This window comes from Nansenia antarctica (assembly GCF_963989245.1).
Source record: "Nansenia antarctica genome assembly, chromosome: 1".
In the NCBI taxonomy this organism is placed as follows: Eukaryota; Metazoa; Chordata; class Actinopteri; order Argentiniformes; family Microstomatidae; genus Nansenia; species Nansenia antarctica.
This window is the reverse complement of record NC_137674.1, coordinates 107,492,900-107,512,899: the sequence shown is the minus strand read 5'-3', so window position 1 is coordinate 107,512,899 and position 20,000 is coordinate 107,492,900. Positions and strand designations below refer to the sequence as shown.

General features: G+C 48.4%; 1 protein-coding gene across 1 annotated transcript in view; it reads right to left on the bottom strand.

Annotated features, from left to right (window-relative positions):
- The window catches only part of myom2b (myomesin 2b), a gene marked incomplete at both ends in the record, with an annotated part of 37,760 nt that overhangs the window by 4,397 nt on the left and 13,363 nt on the right, over positions 1-20,000 (bottom strand). The window contains 16 exons of the mRNA XM_080529537.1: positions 4,173-4,209; positions 5,971-6,134; positions 6,483-6,588; positions 6,726-6,764; positions 7,788-7,875; positions 8,322-8,435; positions 9,849-9,916; positions 10,403-10,465; positions 12,657-12,801; positions 13,307-13,443; positions 13,631-13,675; positions 15,721-15,827; positions 16,843-17,002; positions 18,248-18,362; positions 18,612-18,790; positions 19,890-20,000. The exon at positions 19,890-20,000 is cut by the window's right edge and continues 16 nt beyond it. Coding sequence (XP_080385663.1) covers positions 4,173-4,209; positions 5,971-6,134; positions 6,483-6,588; positions 6,726-6,764; positions 7,788-7,875; positions 8,322-8,435; positions 9,849-9,916; positions 10,403-10,465; positions 12,657-12,801; positions 13,307-13,443; positions 13,631-13,675; positions 15,721-15,827; positions 16,843-17,002; positions 18,248-18,362; positions 18,612-18,790; positions 19,890-20,000 — 1,678 coding nt within the window. The remainder of the gene's footprint in view (positions 1-4,172; positions 4,210-5,970; positions 6,135-6,482; positions 6,589-6,725; positions 6,765-7,787; positions 7,876-8,321; positions 8,436-9,848; positions 9,917-10,402; positions 10,466-12,656; positions 12,802-13,306; positions 13,444-13,630; positions 13,676-15,720; positions 15,828-16,842; positions 17,003-18,247; positions 18,363-18,611; positions 18,791-19,889) is intronic.

Genomic DNA, 20,000 nt, shown 5'->3' with positions numbered 1-20,000 from the left:
GCGGTCTAAAGCAGTCTAAAGCAGTTTAAAGCAGTCTAAAGCGGTCTTAAGCGGTCTAAAGCAGTCTAAAGCGGTCTAAAGCAGTCTAAAGCAGTTTAAAGCAGTCTAAAGCGGTCTAAAGCGGTCTAAAGCAGTCTACAGCAGTCTAAAGCAGTCTAAAGCGGTCTAAAGCAGTCTAAAGCGGTCTAAAGCAGTCTAAAGCAGTTTAAAGCAGTCTAAAGCGGTCTAAAGCGGTCTAAAGCAGTCTACAGCAGTCTAAAGCAGTCTAAAGCGGTCTAAAGCAGTCTAAAGCGGTCTAAAGCAGTCTTAAGCAGTCTAAAGCGGTCTAAAGCAGTCTAAAGCGGTCTAAAGCAGTCTTAAGCAGTCTACAGCAGTCTAAAGCAGTCTAAAGCGGTCTAAAGCAGTCTAAAGCGGTCTAAAGCGGTCTAAAGCAGTCTTAAGCAGTCTAAAGCAGTCTTAAGCAGTCTACAGCGGTCTAAAGCAGTCTAAAGCGGTCTAAAGCAGTCTAAAGCGGTCTAACGTAGCAGTCTAAAGCGGTCTAAAGCGGTCTAAAGCAGTCTAAAGCGGTCTAAAGCGGTCAAAAGCAGTTTAAAGCGGTCTAAAGCGGTCTAAAGCAGTCTAAAGCAGTTTAAAGCAGTCTAAAGCGGTCTTAAGCGGTCTAAAGCAGTCTAAAGCGGTCTAAAGCAGTCTAAAGCAGTTTAAAGCAGTCTAAAGCGGTCTAAAGCGGTCTAAAGCAGTCTACAGCAGTCTAAAGCAGTCTAAAGCGGTCTAAAGCAGTCTAAAGCGGTCTAAAGCAGTCTTAAGCAGTCTAAAGCGGTCTAAAGCGGTCTAAAGCAGTCTAAAGCGGTCTAAAGCAGTCTTAAGCAGTCTACAGCAGTCTAAAGCAGTCTAAAGCGGTCTAAAGCGGTCTAAAGCGGTCTAAAGCCAAACCATTTTGGCTAAATCTGTCACATTTACCGAAATTAAATGGTGATTATTGTGCATTGTACCTATAATGAATACACCTAATCAACCTAAAAGTAACATAAACTAGGACCTAGAGATCCGAGTGTGCTGTGTTCAGTGAGCGCGCTAGGTTGTGACAGGGGCTGGGAGCAATAGTAGCAGTCTAAAGTAGTCTAAAGCAGTCTAAAGCAGTTTAAAGCAGTCTAAAGCGGTCTTAAGCGGTCTAAAGCAGTCTAAAGCGGTCTAAAGCAGTCTAAAGCAGTTTAAAGCAGTCTAAAGCGGTCTAAAGCGGTCTAAAGCAGTCTACAGCAGTTTAAAGCAGTCTAAAGCGGTCTAAAGCAGTCTAAAGCGGTCGAAAGCGGTCTAAAGCAGTCTAAAGCAGTTTAAAGCAGTCTAAAGCAGTCTAAAGCGGTCTAAAGCAGTCGAAAGCGGTCGAAAGCGGTCTAAAGCAGTCTAAAGCAGTCTAAAGCAGTTTGAAGCGGTCTAAAGCGGTCTAAAGCAGTCTAAAGCAGTTTAAAGCAGTCTAAAGCAGTTTAAAGCAGTCTAAAGCGGTCTAAAGCGGTCTAAAGCAGTCTAAAGCAGTTTAAAGCAGTTTGAAGCGGTCTAAAGCGGTCTAAAGCAGTCTAAAGCAGTTTAAAGCAGTCTAAAGCAGTTTAAAGCAGTCTAAAGCGGTCTAAAGCGGTCTAAAGCAGTCTAAAGCAGTTTAAAGCAGTCTAAAGCAGTTTAAAGCAGTCGAAAGCGGTCTAAAGCGGTCTAAAGCAGTCTAAAGCAGTTTAAAGCAGTCTAAAGCAGTTTAAAGCAGTCTAAAGCGGTCTAAAGCGGTCTAAAGCAGTCTAAAGCAGTTTAAAGCGGTCTAAAGCGGTCTAAAGCAGTCTAAAGCAGTTTAAAGCGGTCTAAAGCAGTCTAAAGCGGGCTAAAGCGGTCTAAAGCAGTCTTCAGCAGTCTAAAGCAGTTTGAAGCGGTCTAAAGCAGTCTAAAGCGGTCGAAAGCGGTCTAAAGCAGTCTAAAGCAGTTTAAAGCGGTCTAAAGCAGTCTAAAGCAGTCTTAAGCGGTCTAAAGCAGTTTAAAGCAGTCTAAAGCGGTCTAAAGCAGTCTAAAGCGGTCTAAAGCTGTCTAAAGCAGTCTAAAGCGGTCTAAAGCAGTCTAAAGCGGTTTAAAGCAGTCTAAAGCAGTCTAAAGCGGTCTAAAGCTGTCTAAAGCAGTCTAAAGCAGTTTAAAGCAGTCTAAAGCGGTCTAAAGCAGTCTAAAGCGGTCTAAAGCGGTCTAAAGCAGTTTGAAGCGGTCTAAAGAGGTCTAAAGCAGTCTAAAGCAGTCTAAAGCGGTCTAAAGCGGTCTAAAGCAGTCTAAAGCGGTCGAAAGCGGTCTAAAGCAGTCTAAAGCAGTTTAAAGCAGTCTAAAGCAGTCTAAAGCGGTCTAAAGCAGTCGAAAGCGGTCGAAAGCGGTCTAAAGCAGTCTAAAGCAGTTTAAAGCAGTCTCAAGCGGTCTAAAGCGGTCTAAAGCAGTCTAAAGCGGTCTAAAGCGGTCTAAAGCAGTCTTAAGCGGTCTAAAGCAGTCTAAAGCAGTTTAAAGCAGTCTAAAGCAGTCTAAAGCGGTCTAAAGCAGTCGAAAGCGGTCGAAAGCGGTCTAAAGCAGTCTAAAGCAGTTTAAAGCAGTCTCAAGCGGTCTAAAGCGGTCTAAAGCAGTCTAAAGCGGTCTAAAGCGGTCTAAAGCAGTCTTAAGCGGTCTAAAGCAGTTTAAAGCAGTCTAAAGCGGTCTAAAGCAGTTTAAAGCAGTCTAAAGCAGTTTAAAGCAGTCTAAAGCAGTCTAAAGCAGTTTAAAGCAGTCTAAAGCAGTTTAAAGCAGTCTAAAGCGGTCGAAAGCGGTCTAAAGCAGTCTAAAGCAGTTTAAAGCAGTCTAAAGCAGTCTAAAGCAGTTTAAAGCGGTCTAAAGCGGTCTAAAGCAGTCTAAAGCAGTTTAAAGCAGTCTAAAGCGGTCTAAAGCAGTCTAAAGCGGTCTAAAGCGGTCTAAAGCAGTCTAAAGCGGTCTAAAGCGGTCTAAAGCAGTTTGAAGCGGTCTAAAGCGGTCTAAAGCAGTCTAAAGCAGTTTAAAGCAGTCTAAAGCGGTCTAAAGCAGTCTAAAGCGGTCGAAAGCGGTCTAAAGCAGTCTAAAGCAGTTTAAAGCAGTCTAAAGCAGTCTAAAGCGGTCTAAAGCAGTCGAAAGCGGTCGAAAGCGGTCTAAAGCGGTCTAAAGCGGTCTAAAGCAGTCTAAAGCGGTCTAAAGCAGTCTAAAGCAGTTTAAAGCGGTCTAAAGCAGTCTAAAGCAGTCTTAAGCGGTCTAAAGCAGTTTAAAGCAGTCTAAAGCGGTCTAAAGCAGTCTAAAGCGGTCTAAAGCTGTCTAAAGCAGTCTAAAGCGGTCTAAAGCAGTCTAAAGCAGTCTAAAGCGGTCGAAAGCGGTCTAAAGCAGTCTAAAGCAGTTTGAAGCGGTCTAAAGCAGTCTAAAGCAGTTTAAAGCAGTCTAAAGCAGTTTAAAGCAGTCTAAAGCGGTCTAAAGCAGTCTAAAGCAGTCTAAAGCAGTTTAAAGCAGTCTAAAGCAGTTTAAAGCAGTCGAAAGCGGTCTAAAGCAGTCTAAAGCAGTCTAAAGCAGTTTAAAGCAGTCTAAAGCGGTCTAAAGCGGTCTAAAGCAGTCTAAAGCAGTCTTAAGCAGTCTACAGCAGTCTAAAGCGGTCTAGAGCAGTCTAAAGCGGTCTAAAGCGGTCTAAAGCAGTCTAAAGCTGTCTAAAGCGGTCTAAAGCAGTCTAAAGCGGTCTAAAGCGGTCTAAAGCAGTCTAAAGCGGTCTAAAGCGGTCTAAAGCAGTTTGAAGCGGTCTAAAGCAGTCTAAAGCAGTTTAAAGCAGTCTAAAGCGGTCTAAAGCAGTCCAAAGCGGTCGAAAGCAGTCTAAAGCAGTTTAAAGCAGTCTAAAGCGGTCTAAAGCGGTCTAAAGCGGTCTAAAGCGGTCTAAAGCAGTCTAAAGCAGTCTAACGTAGCAGTCTAAAGCAGTCTAAAGCAGTCTAAAGCGGTCTAAAGCAGTCCAAAGCGGTCTAAAGCAGTCTAAAGCGGTCTAAAGCAGTCTAAAGCGGTCTAAAGCAGTCATAGTATCAGTCATAGTGTCAGTCATAGTAGTACACACTCACACTCACACTCACACTCACACTCACACTCACACTCACACACACACACACACACACAGAGACACAATGTGATGATCTTACTTCAGTCTCTGGAACTCAGTGTAGGCCTTCTCATAGACTGCAACAGAGGAAACACACATTAATAACACATTAATAACACATTAATAACTCACCCTGTCTGCCTGTCTGCCTGCCTGCCTGCCTGTCTGCCTGCCTGCCTGCCTGCCTGCATGTCTGTGTCTGTCTGTCTGCCTGCCTGCCTGCCTGCCTGCCTGCCTGTCTGTCTGCCTGCCTGTCTGCCTGCCTGTCTGCCTGGCTGCCTGCATGTCTGTGTCTGTCTGTCTGCCTGCCTGCCTGCCTGCCTGCCTGCCTGCTTGTCTGTCTGTCTGCTTGTCTGTCTGTATGTCTGCCTGCCTGCCTGCCTGCCTGTCTGCTTGTCAAATAATAATAATAATAATAATAGAGATGAAGACGTGTTTCCTGGAACACACACACACACAGTAAGATGTCAGTGAGGGTCAGGGGAACAGTGGGGGTCAGTGGGGGTCAGTGGGGCTTCGTTAATGACGCCAAGGCAGTAGAGAAGAAACTGTGTGTGTGTGTGTGTCTGTGTGTGTATGCCTGCCTGCCTGCTAGTCATACCAGGCCCATATTGTTGATGATAATAATATCATACCTCATTAGAACGTTGTTCTGTTGGGCCTAAAATAACTCATCATAGAGCAGAGTTCAGTGATGCTGGGAGCAATCACACTGTGCAAGGTGGCCTCTCTATCTCTATCTCTTTGACTGTCTCTCTCTATCTCTCTATCTCTTTGTCTGTCTCTCTCTATCCCTCTCTCTCTCTCTGTCTCTTTGTCTGTCTCTCTCGATCTCTCTATCTCTTTGTCTGTCTCTCTCTATCTCTCTATCTCTTTGTCTGTCTCTCTCTATCTCTCTATCTCTTTGTCTGTCTCTCTCTATCCCTCTCTCTCTCTCTCTCTGTCTCTTTGTCTGTCTCTCTCGATCTCTCTCTCTCTCTCTCTCTAAGTCTCTCTCTCTCTCTCCCCCCCACCCCCTCTCTCTCCTCTGATCACACCCCTCAGAAGAACAACAGATGAGTCTCTCTCTCGATCTCTCTCTCTCTCTCCCCCCCAACTCTCTCTCTCACACACACACACCACACATACTAACGATGACTGCAGGGACTAGGCAGGGAAGCCCAGCGCATCTGAATGTGATTATGGTTATGGATGCATGTGGATGTGTATGAACACATGTGTGATTACTGTCGACGTGTGTGAGTCACAGCCTCTTCTATTATTAGCTGTTGCCATGACGCTGTGATGGTTCTCAAGGTTGGCGGAGAGCGAAGCGTGTTCAGTCGTACTGTCGCGGCCCTGGGCCACCTGCTTCACGCTGGTCCTCCCCCACCGCCTCACGTGTCCCAGGTCAGCCTCTCTGCTGGTCTGTCCGAGGGACTGTTAGTCCTGGCGTTGAAGTGGTGGTGTTGAGGTGGTGGTGTTGAGGTGGTGGTGTTGAGGTGGTGGTGTTGAGGTGGTGGTGTTGAGGTGGTGTTGAGGTGGTGTTGTGGTGGTGGTGTTGAGGTGGTGTTGAGGTGGTGGTGTTGAGGTGGTGTTGAGGTGGTGGTGTTGAGGTGGTGGTGTTGTGGTGGTGGTGTTGAGGTGGTGGTGTTGAGGTGGTGGTGTTGAGGTGGTGTTCAGGTGGTGGTGTTGAGGTGGTGGTGTTGAGGTGGTGTTGAGGTGGTGGTGTTGAGGTGGTGTTTAGGCGGTGTTGTTGAGGTGGTGTTGAGGTGGTGTTGAGGTGGTGGTGTTGAGGTGGTGTTGAGGTAGTGGTGTTGAGGTGGTGGTGTTGAGGTGGTGGTGTTGAGGGTGCCTACCGGCTCCAGACAGGTCCAGATGGCGGGTGTAGGTCTTCTCTGCGTCGCAGATCTCCATGGTGTAGACACCCTGGTCACCGTCCATCGGCTCCACCACCTCCATGGTGGCCATGGCTGGCCCTCCTCCAATCAGGACCTTCTCAGAGGCAGACAGCTTACTCTCTCTGGAGGGGAGGGCAGGAGAGGAGAGGGGAAGAGAGGAGGAGGGGAAAGGAGAGGGGAGGAGAGGAGAGGAGGGGAGAGGAGGGGAGAAGAGGAGGAGAGAGGAGAGGAGAGGGGGGGAGGAGAAAGGAGAGGAGGGGAGGAGAGGGGGGGAGGAGGGGAGGAGAGGAGGGGAGAGGAGAGGAGGGGAGAGGAGGAGAGGAGAGAAGAGGAGAGGAGGGAAGGGGAGAAGGGAGGAGGAGAGTGGAGAAATCATTATCAAAATCAAAACAGTTTAAAACTTGATAATCTCATCACTGTGTGTGTGTGTGTGTGTGTGTGTGTGTGTGTGTGTGTGTGTGTGTACGTACAGGTGTTTCCAGGTGATCTTCATCTCCTCAGTGTAGTACTTCATGTGACACTGCAGCTGGATGCCCACGGCCGTGCAGTGGATGGACAGCTCTGCCGCGCTGGCGCCTGGCAACACACACACACACACACACACACACACACACACACCTGTAACACCTGAGAGAGAGAGTGTGTGTGTGTGTGTGTGTGTGTGTGTGTGTGTGTGTGTGTGTGTGTGTGTAGGTGTGGGTGTGGATACTTACCAGCCAGGCGAGAGATCTCGTTGATGACCTTATCAAAGGCTGGAGAGGAATGAGAACATGTGTTGAGGTGAGAGAGACATCATATCACCATGACATCATATCAGGTCAGGTCATTATACCAGACCAGACTCAACCAGACCCAGAATAGTTAATAACATACTACACATGACATCATCATAGTTAACTCAGACAGGTAGGTGTTCCAGTGTTGTTCCAGATCAGTGGGAGACCTGTATGTCGTGCCATGAACAGTTTGGCAGTTGAGTTGTCATGGCAACCAGCCATAAGCTTAAAGCCTTTAGCCGTCTTTTGCTAGCTCTCAAGCAAACAGCCAGAGCGTAAAAACTATTCATGTTATGGCTTATATATTTTAGATTTTGTGTGACGGAGCGAAGAGCTGAACATTGTGATGTAAAATATGCGTATGTGGACTTAAAATTGCAGTCCTGGCATCAGTTTACAAAATGTGTGTAATTCTTGAAAAAGTAATTCTCTCCACTGTGTTTGCCAACATTCCATCCATTCATCCCTATGGGGCAAAAGTCTCCACAAAAACAAGATTATTGGATAAACCGTTATCCAGAACCTTCCACAAAACAACAGCAACACAAATGTTCATGTCGACAATATTGTGGCAGGAGTAGCCGTGGCAAGATTTGGCTATAACAATAATAAGAATATACATGTGCAATAACAATAGTGCTACAGCAAGCACACTAATAACATACTACACATGACATCATAGTTAATAACATACTACACATGACATCATAGTTAATAACATACTACACATGACATCATAGTTAATAACATACTACACATGACATCATAGTTAATAACATACTACACATGACATCATAGTTAATAACATACTAACATGACATCATAGTTAATAACATACTAACATGACATCATAGTTAATAACATACTAACATGGCATCATAGTTAATAACATACTAACATGGCATCATAGTTAATAACATACTACACATATAACACAGTGTTAATGGATCACACACACACACACACACACACACACACACACACACACACGGCTCTCACCATGGCCAGTCAGGTCTACAGTGCTCATGTCTTTCCCTCTGTCGTCACTGATGGTGGCTTTGTAGACGCCTGTGGACTTATGAGAGAACTACACACACACACACACACACACACACACACACACACACACACACACACACACACACACACACACACACAGCATCTGAACTCTGAACATCTGTCTGTACATAGGACAGGTTACCATGACAACCATTAAAAAATAATTTATTATACAGTAAAATAAACTAAGTAAATACATGTAGTAAGTATATGTATCTGTCTGTGTTGTGGGATAGGCATTTAGCAGTGGGAGGAGTGTGTCTGTGCGTGCCTGTGTGTGTGTGTGTGTGTGTGTGTGTGTGTGTGTCTGCACGTGTCTGTGTGTGTGTGTGTGTGTGTGTGTGCACACGTGTGTGTGTGTGTGTGTGTGTCTGCACGTGTCTGTGTGTGTGTGTGTGTGTGTGTGTGTGTGTGTGTGCGTGTCAGTGTGTGTGTGTGTGTGTGTGTGTGTGTGTGTGCGTGTGCGTGTGTTACCATGGTGAGGGGCAGCTTGCAGGCTCCAGAGGTGAGGTCAGCATGGGCGGTAGTCTCCACCTCCTTCTCGTCCTTGAACCACAGGAACACTGACTCCTTCTTCAGGTTGGCCACCTGGGGGGATGAAGGGGATAAAGGGGTTAAAAGGTCTGAGATGTAGGAGGGGGGGGGCTGCCCATTCAGAGCTTTAACAAAGCAAACAGGAGGAAGTCAATCCTGAACTGCACTGGAAGCCAATGGAGAGAGGCCATGGTGATATGGGGGGGTATTCCGCGTACGTTGATAAGGATATTCGCGATTAAAAGGAAAGCCTCGTTCAAGCAAGTCTCGAATTGGGATTCAAGCCTCAAGTGATTCCATCGAATGAGAATCAGCCTTGTGTCATCAATGTTCACGCAAGTCCGGTTTGGAAAGTCTCGCTTTGGGCGTGCGCCAGTTAGAAGTTAGAGTTAGAAGCAGCCCAGAAGAGCTGATTGTCGAAAAGAAGACTACTTAATACTTGCTAAAGTGCAATACTGCTGCAATTAACGAGGCGAGGGAAATGGCTTGGCAAGAAATTGCTGATAGATTAAAGGCGTACGTCATACTAGCACCTACTTATTGTTTTATGTTAATTTTTTAATTAATGAACATCCACTACTATGGTGATATTAGAAGCAGGCTACACACTATCAGATCATCTGGATGGCAGAGTAGTATTAGCCACTGCCGTCAGCTAATAGTGTTCTTTTTAAGACGGGGGTTCGAATCCCGCTTCTGACATACATGTTTTACTGCATTTTGTTGTCTGATGCTTGTAGTTGAATCTAATCTAAAAATGTATGTTTAAAATGATGGTGTAGCTAATTTACGAGAACTGACACGATTACAATGGTGTTTGAAGCCATTCTGACTAGTAATGATGTTCTTCTAGCATTGTAACTGGATCCTGGATTATTATTATTATGATTACTGATGGATAGATGATTCCCTTACTTAGACAGATGTATTTATTAAATAAAAGTCAACCACTGTCTCCCAAGGCAACGGTCGAACCAGCAACCTTCAGTTTGCTAGCTGGCTGCCTTAACCCCTGTGCCAAACACATCACTATGTTACTTCTGATGCAAGCTGATACACATACCTATCTTTTTACACCTGTCGCTACCAGGTTCGTTCTGAAGGATTGGTTGCATAGCAACCAAACAGCAAATTATTTGAGCCACATTCTCATTCCTGGAACGGAACTCAATCTGAAATGATCGCCAAATTATGAAAACAAGCCTGAATTAGCTCTAATTGTGTTTCGTGGAATAGCCCCCTGCACACACACACACACACACACACACACACACACACACACCATCAACAAAGGATAGAGATAAACAGACACCGGCTGTGGCTCAGGAGGTAGACCCTAACCCTAACCCTGACCGTAACCCTGACCCTAACCTTGAGCCTGACCCTAACCCTGACCCCTGACCCTAACCCTGACCCCTGACCCTAACCCTGACCCCTGACCCTGGAGGTGGTGTGGAGGTTGGTTACCTTACAGACCAGTGCCACAGAGCAGTCATCAGCCACATGGACCGACAGGAACTCACTGAAGTGGGGACCTAGAGAGAGAAAGAGGGGGTGAGGGAGAGAGAAAGAGGGGGGGAGAAAGAGAGAGAGAGGGAGGGTAGGGAGGGGGGAGAGAGAGAGCGGGGGAGGAGGTAGAGAGAGAGAGAGGGGGGAGAGAAAGAGAGCGGGGGAGGGGGGAGAGAGAGTATTTCATGTCATTGTTGTGTTAACATGGTGGATACAAGACAGAGACTCTGATTTATTAACCAATTATGACTTCATCACGAGGCTGACACTCATGTTACTACACACACGCACACACACACACACACACACACACACACACATACACACACACACACACACACTCACACCTACATACAACAATGACTCACACACACACACATGTGTCTCTGTGAGTGTGTCAGTGTGTGTGCACAGTATGTCCTATAATGCATGTGTGATTCATTGCTGTATGTAGGTGTGTGAGTGAGTGTGTGTGTGTGTGTGTGTGTGTGTGTGTGTGTGTGTGTTCTTACCCTCCTTCACTCTGATGTACTCTCTCCTCTGGTACTCTGCTTCAGACAGCGCTGCCTTGAAAGCTGCAACACACACGATACAGATTAGACACACACACACACACGCACACGCGCATGCACACGCACACGCACACGCACGTATGCACACATAGGGTCTCTCTGGAACTGGCCTCCCTGTCTCTCTCCCACCCCCCCCTCCCTCCCTCCCTCCCCCCTCTCTCACCCTCTCCTATCAGGAGCAGAGAGGAATATCCCTTCCCTTAACACCCCTTCCAGACTCTGCTCTACACTCGGTCTCTGGCTTATCATCTTTTTCTCCCCTGATGAGATTCTCACACTGATCACATCTAAGTGGGCAACCACCTGCCCTCTCGATCCCATCCCATCCCCTCCCCTCTTCTCTAATCCATTTCCTCCGACATCCTTCCTTACCTTACCACCGTAATCAACTCCTCCTTATCCACAGGATCTGTCCCGGCTGCCTTCAAGACAGCCAGAGTTAAGCCTCTCCTCAACAAAACCAACCCTTGACCCGACCTCTGTCCACAACTACAGACTGGTATCCCTTCTCTACTTCCCTTCCAAAACCCTTGAACGTGCTGCATCTAAGCAACTGACTGACTATCTCCGTAAGATGGAATATCTGGACCCCCACCAATCCGGCTTCAAGGCTGGGCACTCGACTGAGACTGCTCTCCTTGCTGTCACGGACGCCCTCCACTCTGCTCAAGCTTCCTCCCTCTCCTCTGTTCTCATTCTCCTGGACCTGTCCGATGCCTTCGATTTCGTTTGCTTCCTACCTGGCTCCAACCAGGTGACTTGAAGAGAATCGTTGTCTTCTCCACGAACCATCACCACTGGGGTACCCCAGGGCTCTGTCCTAGGGCCCCTATTGTTCTCCCTCTATACCAAGTCTCTTGACTCGGTAATCTCCTCAAATGGGTTCTCCCACCACAGCTACACAGATGACACTGAACTCTTCCTGTCCTTCCCCCTCTCTGACCAACATGTGGCAACAATGTCTCTGCATGTCTCGCTGACATCTCTACATGGATGTCGGCCCACCATCTCAAGCTCAACCTTAACAAGACTGAGCTACTCTTCATCCCTGGGAAAGCCTGCCCTCTCCAAGACTTCTCCATCACAGTGGAGAACTCTACTGTGACCCCCTCCCAGACAGCCAAGAACCTTGGAGTGATCCTGGACAACCGCCTATCCTGTGCAGAGAACATCACAGCAACAGCACGCTCCTGCAGATTCTTCCTTTACAACATCAGAAGGATACGTCCATTCCTCACCAGAGAAGCAGCGCAACTCTTGACCCAGTCACTGGTCATCTCCCGCCTTGACTACTGCAACGCACTCCTGGCCGGGCTCCCCGCCTCCGTCATCAGACCTCTGCAGCTCATCCAGAATGCTGCTGCCCGTCTGGTGTTCAACCTCCCCAAATATTCTCACCCCCCTCCTTCGCACCCTGCACTGGCTCCCGATAGCAGCTCGCATCAGATTCAAGACCCTGGTGCTTGCCTACCAGGCAGCAAAAAGGACAGCCCCAACCTACCTACAAGCAATGGTCACCCCCCAAACATCAGCCCGTTCACTTCGCTCCTCCACCTCTGCTGGCCGACTGGCCCCACTACCTCTACGCCAACGCAGCAGCCACGCTGCCCGGTCACTACACTGGCTCCCTGCTGGTGGAATGAGCTTCCCACGGCTGTCAGAACTGCAGAGTCACTACCCATCCAGGCTACACCTTAACTGCTCCTCCTGAGACATCTACTACCCCCCAGCACTGCTCCTCCTGAGACATCTACTACCCCCCAGCACTGCTCCTCCTGAGACATCTACTACCCGCCAGCACTGCTCCTCCTGAGACATCTACTACCCCCCAGCATTGTGTCTCCTAAGATTTCTACTCCCCCCCCCTTGTACTGTTTCTCCTGTGCCTATTTATAAAAAATATATATATATCTTTCTTTCTTCTTCTATCATGACGACTGCCAAGGGCCCCTGGCCTGAGCTAGATTACTCTTCTTGCTATGACTGGTGACTTGATGATTCACTTACTTAGTCAAATGAATCCCTCCCCCCTCCCTCCCTCCCCCCCTCCCTCCCCCCTCCTCACCGTCTCCTATGAGGACCAGGGAGGACTGCCCCTTGGCCTCCCTCCCTCTCTCTTCCCTCCCTCTCTCCTCCCCCCCTCCTCTCATCCCTCCCTCCCCCCTCCCTCCCTCCCTCCCTCACCCCTCCTCACCATCTCCTATGAGGACCAGGGAGGACTGCCCCTTGGCGAGCCCGTCAGTGATCTGCACGGTGAAGGTTCCCTCGCTGTCCTCAGTGAAGTGGTCCAGGACCAGCTCTATCACGCCCGTGGCCACGTCATGACCTGTGGAGTTAGGCTGGACACACACACACACACACACATACACACGTACACACATACACACATACACACATACACACATACACACATACATACATACATACATACATACACACATACACACATACACACATACACACATACATACATACACACATACACACATACACACATACATACATACACACACCACACACACACACACACCACACACCACACACACCACACACCACACACCACACACCACACACACCACACACCACACACCACACACACCACACACACCACACACACACCACACACACCACACACACCACACACACCACACACACCACACACCACACACCACACACACACACACAACAACACCAATGTTACAGAAGAACTCTCTATTTCAATACAGTCACTCACAGGTATAGGGTGTGGTGTGTGTATGTATGTATGTGTGTGTGTGTGTGTGTGTGTGTGTGTGTGTGTGTGTGTGTGTGTGTGTGTGTGTGTGTGTGTGTGTGGTTCCTCACAGCGCTTCCTGACAGCTCCTTGTTGTTGTGGAAGAACTTGTAGGTGGTGGATGAGGAGATGTGCTCAGCCTGCAGCCAGAACCTCATACGACCGCGCTCCAGGATCTTATAGGCCAGCTCTGACTTCAGAGGGATGACTGGGGGGGGGAGAGGGGAGGGGAGGGGAGGGGAGAGGAGAAGAGTATAGTGAATACAGAGAACATTACAGCATGATGATGTTTGTGTGTGTGTGTGTGTGTGTGTGTGTGTGTGTGTGTGTGTGTGTGTGTGTGTGTGTGTGTGTGTGTGTGTGTGTGTGTGTGTGTGTGGCGGGGGTAAACCTACTGGGGTGTCTGATGTCATGGCTCTCAATGATCATCTTCTGCATCGCTGTAACACAGGTAAACAACCAGGTAAACAACCAGGTAAACAACCAGGTAAACAACCACAGGTGTTCTGGGTATTCCATCAACGTTGCTAAAAGAAAATCCAGGCTTATTTTTGATGAGTCTCACAAAACGTATCTTTCAAGTAGTCTAGAACCCCTAGTTCCTGTTCTGTTGTCTAGAACCCTAGTTCCTGTTCTGGTCTGTGGTCTAGAACCCTACTTCCTGTTATGTAGTCTAGAACCCTAGTTCCTGTTCTGGTCTGTTGTGTCTACAGATCCAGTAGATGTCATCATGACTATGTGAGGGAGGGAGAGAGGGAGGGAGGGGAGAGGGAGAGAGGGAGGGAGAGAGGGAGGGAGAGAGAAAGAGGGAGAGGGAGAGAGATAGGGAGAGCGAGAGGGAAAGAGACAGGGGGAAAGAGAGTGAGAGGGAGAAAGATAGGGGGAAAGAGAGTGAGAGGGAGGGAGGGAGAGCGGGAGGGGGAGAGGGAGGGAGATACTGGTAGTGGAGTTGTCATATTCATGACTAGGTGTGAGCACTGCTGCCACATACTCATTATAGTTGCATGATGCCATTGTTTATGACTTCCATATTTCATGCATAATGCACCGTCGCCACTGTGATTTAGTTGTACGGTCTCCATGCAGCATAGCTGCGGTGATTTAAACATGTGACACCACGCTTGTAGGAAGTAAATCTACATAACAGCTTGATCCGCCCCCAGAGCTGGAGCTAGATCTACACACACACACAGGCTGGGGGGGGGGAGTGAGAGGGGGGGGGGGAGGGAGGGGAGGGGAGGAGGGAGGGAGGGAGGGAGGCAGATCTAACACACATCTGTTCACACTGTGGCTTTAAAGTGACTGAACACCTTATTTCCTGTTTGAACACCTCATTTCCTGTATGATCAATCATTTCATGTTTCAAGCTATTCAACATATCTAACATCTAATATGAGGGTAGGGTTAGGGTCAGGGTTAAAGGTCATGTACCTTCAGTGGTGGTCTTGTAGGAGGAGAGTTAGGGTCAGGGTTAAAGGTCATGTACCTTCAGTGGTGATCTTGTAGGAGGAGGGTTAGGGTCAGGGTTAAAGGTTAAAGGTCAGGTACCTTCAGTGGTGGTCTTGTAGGAGGAGGGTCAGGGTTAAAGGTTAAAGGTCATGTACCTTCAGTGGTGATCTTGTAGGAGAAGGGTTAGGGTCAGGGTTAAAGGTCAAAGGTTAAAGGTCATGTACCTTCAGTGGTGGTCTTGTGGGAGGAGGGTTAGGGTCAGGGTTAAAGGTTAAAGGTCATGTACCTTCAGTGGTGGTCTTGTAGGAGGAGGGTTAGGGTCAGGGTTAAAGGTTAAAGGTCATGTACCTTCAGTGGTGATCTTGTAGGAGGAGGGTTAGGGCCAGGGTTAAAGGTTAAAGGTCATGTACCTTCAGTGGTGGTCTTGTAGGAGGAGAGTTAGGGTCAGGGTTAACGGTTAAAGGTCAGGTACCTTCAGTGGTGATCTTGTAGGAGGAGGGTTAGGGTCAGGGTTAAAGGTCTGGTACCTTCAGTGGTGGTCTTGTAGGAGGAGGGTTAGGGTCAGGGTTAAAGGTTAAAGGTCATGTACCTTCAGTGGTGGTCTTGTAGGAGGAGAGTTAGGGTCAGGGTTAACGGTTAAAGGTCAGGTACCTTCAGTGGTGATCTTGTAGGAGGAGGGTTAGGGTTAGGTCAGGGTTAAAGGTTAAAGGTCAGGTACCTTCAGTTGTGGTCTTGTAGGAGGAGGGTTAGGGTCAGGGTTAAAGGTTAAAGGTCATGTACCTTCAGTGGTGATCTTGTAGGAGGAGGGTTAGGGTTAGGTCAGGGTTAAAGGTTAACGGTCATGTACCTTCAGTGGTGATCTTGTAGGAAGAGGGTTAGGGTTAGGTCAGGGTCAGGGTTAAAGGTCATGTACCTTCAGTGGTGGTCTTGTGGGAGGAGGGTTAGGGTCAGGGTTAAAGGTTAAAGGTCATGTACCTTCAGTGGTGATCTTGTGGGAGGAGGGTTAGGGTTAGGGTCAGGGTTAAAGGTCATGTACCTTCAGTGGTGATCTTGTGGGAGGAGGAGACTCCGTCGGTGTGTGTGACAATCACAGAGTAGCAGCCGGCGTCCTCCAGCTCTGCATGCTTAAACTTCATCTGGGAGCTGAGGACACACGCACACACACACACACACGTATGATACACACACACACACACACACACACACACACGATATGTATGATACACACACACACACACACACACACGATATGTATGATACACACACACACACGTATGATATGTATGATACACACACACACACACACACACAATATGTATGATACACACACACACACACACACACACACGATATGTATGATACACACACACACACGATATGTATGATACACACACACACACACGATATGTATGATACACACACACACACACACACAATATGTATGATACACACACACACACACACACACACACACACGATATGTATGATACACACACACACACACACGATATGTATGACACACACACACACACACACACACACGATATGTATGATACACACACACACACACACACACGCGACATGTATGATACACACACACTCACACACACGATATGTATGATACACACACACACACACGATATGTATGTTACACACACACACACACACACACACGATATGTATGATACACACACACACACACACACACGATATGTATGATACACACACACACACACACGATATGTATGATACACACACACACACACACGATATGTATGATACACACACACACACACACACGATATGTATGATACACACACACACACACACACACACACACACACGCACGATATGTATGATACACACACAAACACACACACACATACCACTAGGAATACAAACACACAGGAGATGGTGAGGTGTGTGTGTGTGTGTTTCTGTGTGTGTGTGTGTGTGTGTGTGTGTGTGTGTGTGAGTGTGCGTCTGTCTGTGTGTGTGTGTGTGTGTGTGTGTCTGTGTCTGTGTCTGTGTCTGTGTGTGTGTGTGTGTCTGTGTCTGTGTCTGTGTCTGTGTCTGTGTCTGTGTCTGTGTCTGTGTGTGTGTGTGTGTGTGTGTGTGTGTGTGTGTGTGTGTGTGTGTGTGTGTGCGTGAGTCTCACTGGCTGCCCTCCGTGTGGACCACCACTTTGGAGAAGTCGGTGATCTCCTTGTAGTTCTTCTTCCAGACGAAGGTGGAGCCCTCGGCGATCTGGCAGCTGTGGAAGCCCAGCACCACGTCACCTGTCACTGGGTCCACGCCGCACGACATCTCCTGAGTACCTGCAGGGTCAGGGTAAGGGTCAGGGTTAGGGTTCCCAGTAAACAAAGAGTCCAAAAGACGTCCTCAGGGAAGCCGGAATGTGGGTTCAGATGACGTCTTTCTAGGACGTCCAGATGACAATCAAGTGATGGTTCACTTGCTTATTAGTAAGTCGCAAAATGTAAGTGTTAATGTTCTAACATTGTATGCATGGGAACCCTTTGAAGAACCTGTTTGAGTTACATGAGTCCAGCAAAGAGTTCCCGTATGGGGGCAAATGCAGAACCCTGTTAGAACCTCTTTAGAACCTCTTTCTCCCCCTGCCTGGTGTTAGAGCTTCCTCTGCGCTGCCATGGTGCACTACTGCTCCCTGCTGGTGGAACTCTGCACTGCATTTCTGTCTCTGTCTCCCTCCCTCCTCCTCTCTCTCTCTCTCTCTCTCCCTCTTCCCCTCTCTCTCTCTCTCTCTCCATTCCTCCCTCCTCCTCCTCCTCCTCCTCTCTCTCTCCCTCCTCCTCTCTCTTTCTCTCTCTCCTTCGTTCTCTGAGTCATCGAGTTCTAGTTGTCTTCTCCTCCCACGCGCAGCTCCGTGTTCCTTATCGCCACGACAACAGACTACCCCTCCCTACCGCCACGCCTCAAATCCCCCCCTTCCCTCACCCCTTTCTCCCCCCCTCCCCGCCTAAACTAAAGCTAATCCTCTGTTCCCCGGGACTCCTGCCCCAGATAAACACACTGAAGGAGGCTGCGCCTTCCTCAGCCAATGGTGTTAGAGGGTTAGAGAGAGGTTGGCCAATGGGAGACCAGCGTTGGGAGAAGCTAACACATGGGGGCGTGTCTACCGTGGGGGCGTGTCTACCGTGGGGGTGTGTCTTAGGGGGGGTGTCCTACCATGGGGGTGTGTCCTACCATGGGGGCATGTCCCAGGGGGGTGGGTGTGTCCTACCATGGGGGCGTGTCCTAGTGGGCGTGTCCTAGCGGGCGTGTCCTAGGGGGGGTGTCCTAGGGGGGGTGTCCTACCATGGGGGCGTGTCCTAGGGGGGTGGGCGTGTCCTACCATGGGGGCGTGTCCTAGGGGGGTGGGCGTGTCCTACCATGGGGGCGTGTCCCAGGGGGGTGGGCATGTCCTACCATGGGGGCGTGTCCTAGCGGGCATGTTCTAGGGGGGGTGTCCTAGGGTGAGTGTCCTACCACAGGGGTGTGTCCTATCATGCGTGTCCTAGGGGGCATGTCCTAGGGGGCGTGTCCTAGGGGGCGTGTCCTACCTGGCAGTGCCTCGGCGATCACGGGGTCGGAGGACATGGAGGCCGCGCCCACTCCGTCAGCGTTGGCCGCACGCACACGGAACACGTAGGAGGAGCCTGTCTTCAGACCGGTCACCTGACAGGAAGAGAGGAGGGTTAAGGTCAGCTGACAGGAAGAGAGGAGGGTTAAGGTCAGCTGACAGAAAGAGAGGAGGGTTAGGGTCAGCTAACAGGAAGAGAGATGCGGAGAGGAGAGCGTGTCATGCTTTGTTACTACTAGAATAGTTTTACTCTACTCTACTGTACTGTATTCTACTGTATTCTACTGTATTCGGGTTAGGGTACCTTGTGGTAGGGTCAGGGTTAGGGTCAGGGGTCAGGGTACCTTGTGGTAGCGGTGGTTGACAGCTGTCTGGTTGGAGGTGGTCCAGGAGTCTGAGCCCTTCAGGGCGTAGTCCACATGGTAGCCTGTGATTGGCCCAGCCCCGGTGTAGACCGGAGCCTTCCACTCCACCACCAGCGAATCATCACGGATCTCACCGAATGTCAGGTCGTAGGCGGGACCTGGGACAGCCAGGTAGAGTTTAGTACTATAGAATTAGTTATGTGCCATACTATGTAGTGTGTAGTATATAGTGTTTAGTATTTGTGTAAACACCGACTTAGTACTACTAGACCTTAGCGCTGCCTTTGACACTGTATATCACGACATTCTAATAAATAGACTAAAAACCTGGGTAGGACTTTCAGGCACTGCCTTAAACTTATTTATGCTATTATGTCTCCATTGGAAACTTTGTGTCTGACAAAATAAAAATGACATGTGGGGTTCCCCAAGGATCAATCCTTGGCCCCCTCCTATTCAATCTCTACATGCTTCCATTGGGACACATCATAAAAAAGAACAAAATTGCCTACCACAACTATGTGGATGACACTCAAATCTATATAGCCCTCTCACCAAACGACTATAGTCCCATCGATGATCTCTGTAATTGCATTGAACAAATGAACGCCTGGATGACACAAAACTTACTCCAATTAAAGGACGAAACTGAGATAATTGTATTCGGTGCACCTGACAAAAGTCAGTGCAAAACTTGATTCTCTCTCTTCAAACTAAAAACAGGTCAGAAATCTTGGTGTAATTCTAGACTCCACATAAACTCGATAACTAAATCAGCCCACTATCACCTGAAATACATAACAAGAATGAGAGGTTTCATGTCCAAACAAGACCTTGAAAAACTCATCCATGCATTTGTTTCGAGTAGACTTGATTATTGTAATGGTCTACTAACAGGCCTATCTAAAGGAGGTGTTCATAAGCTGCAGCTCATCCAAAACGCCGCTGCTAGGGTCCTAACAAAAAAGCTAAGAAGTTTGAACACATTACACCAATCCTGAGATCTCTACACTGGCTACCAGTCTCTCAGAGAATTTCAATCAAAGTACTCCTAATTACATACAAATCACAAAATGCTCTTGGACCAAAATAGATATCAGATCTCCTCCCACCATTCCAGCAAGGCCCCTAAGGTCAGCTGAGACTAATCCGCTAATCACTCCAAGAGTGAACTGCCGCATGCTCCTGGAACATAGTATGTAGTGTGTAGTATATACTATACTATGTAGTGTGTAGGGTGTAGTATGTAGTGCGTACCTGGTTGAGGCATGGTCCAGGTGTCACAGTGGAAGTCCTTGCTAGCGGAGGACGCCGCCCCCAGACCGGCCAGACTGCCTCCGTACGCCTGGAACTGGTACACCGCTCCGG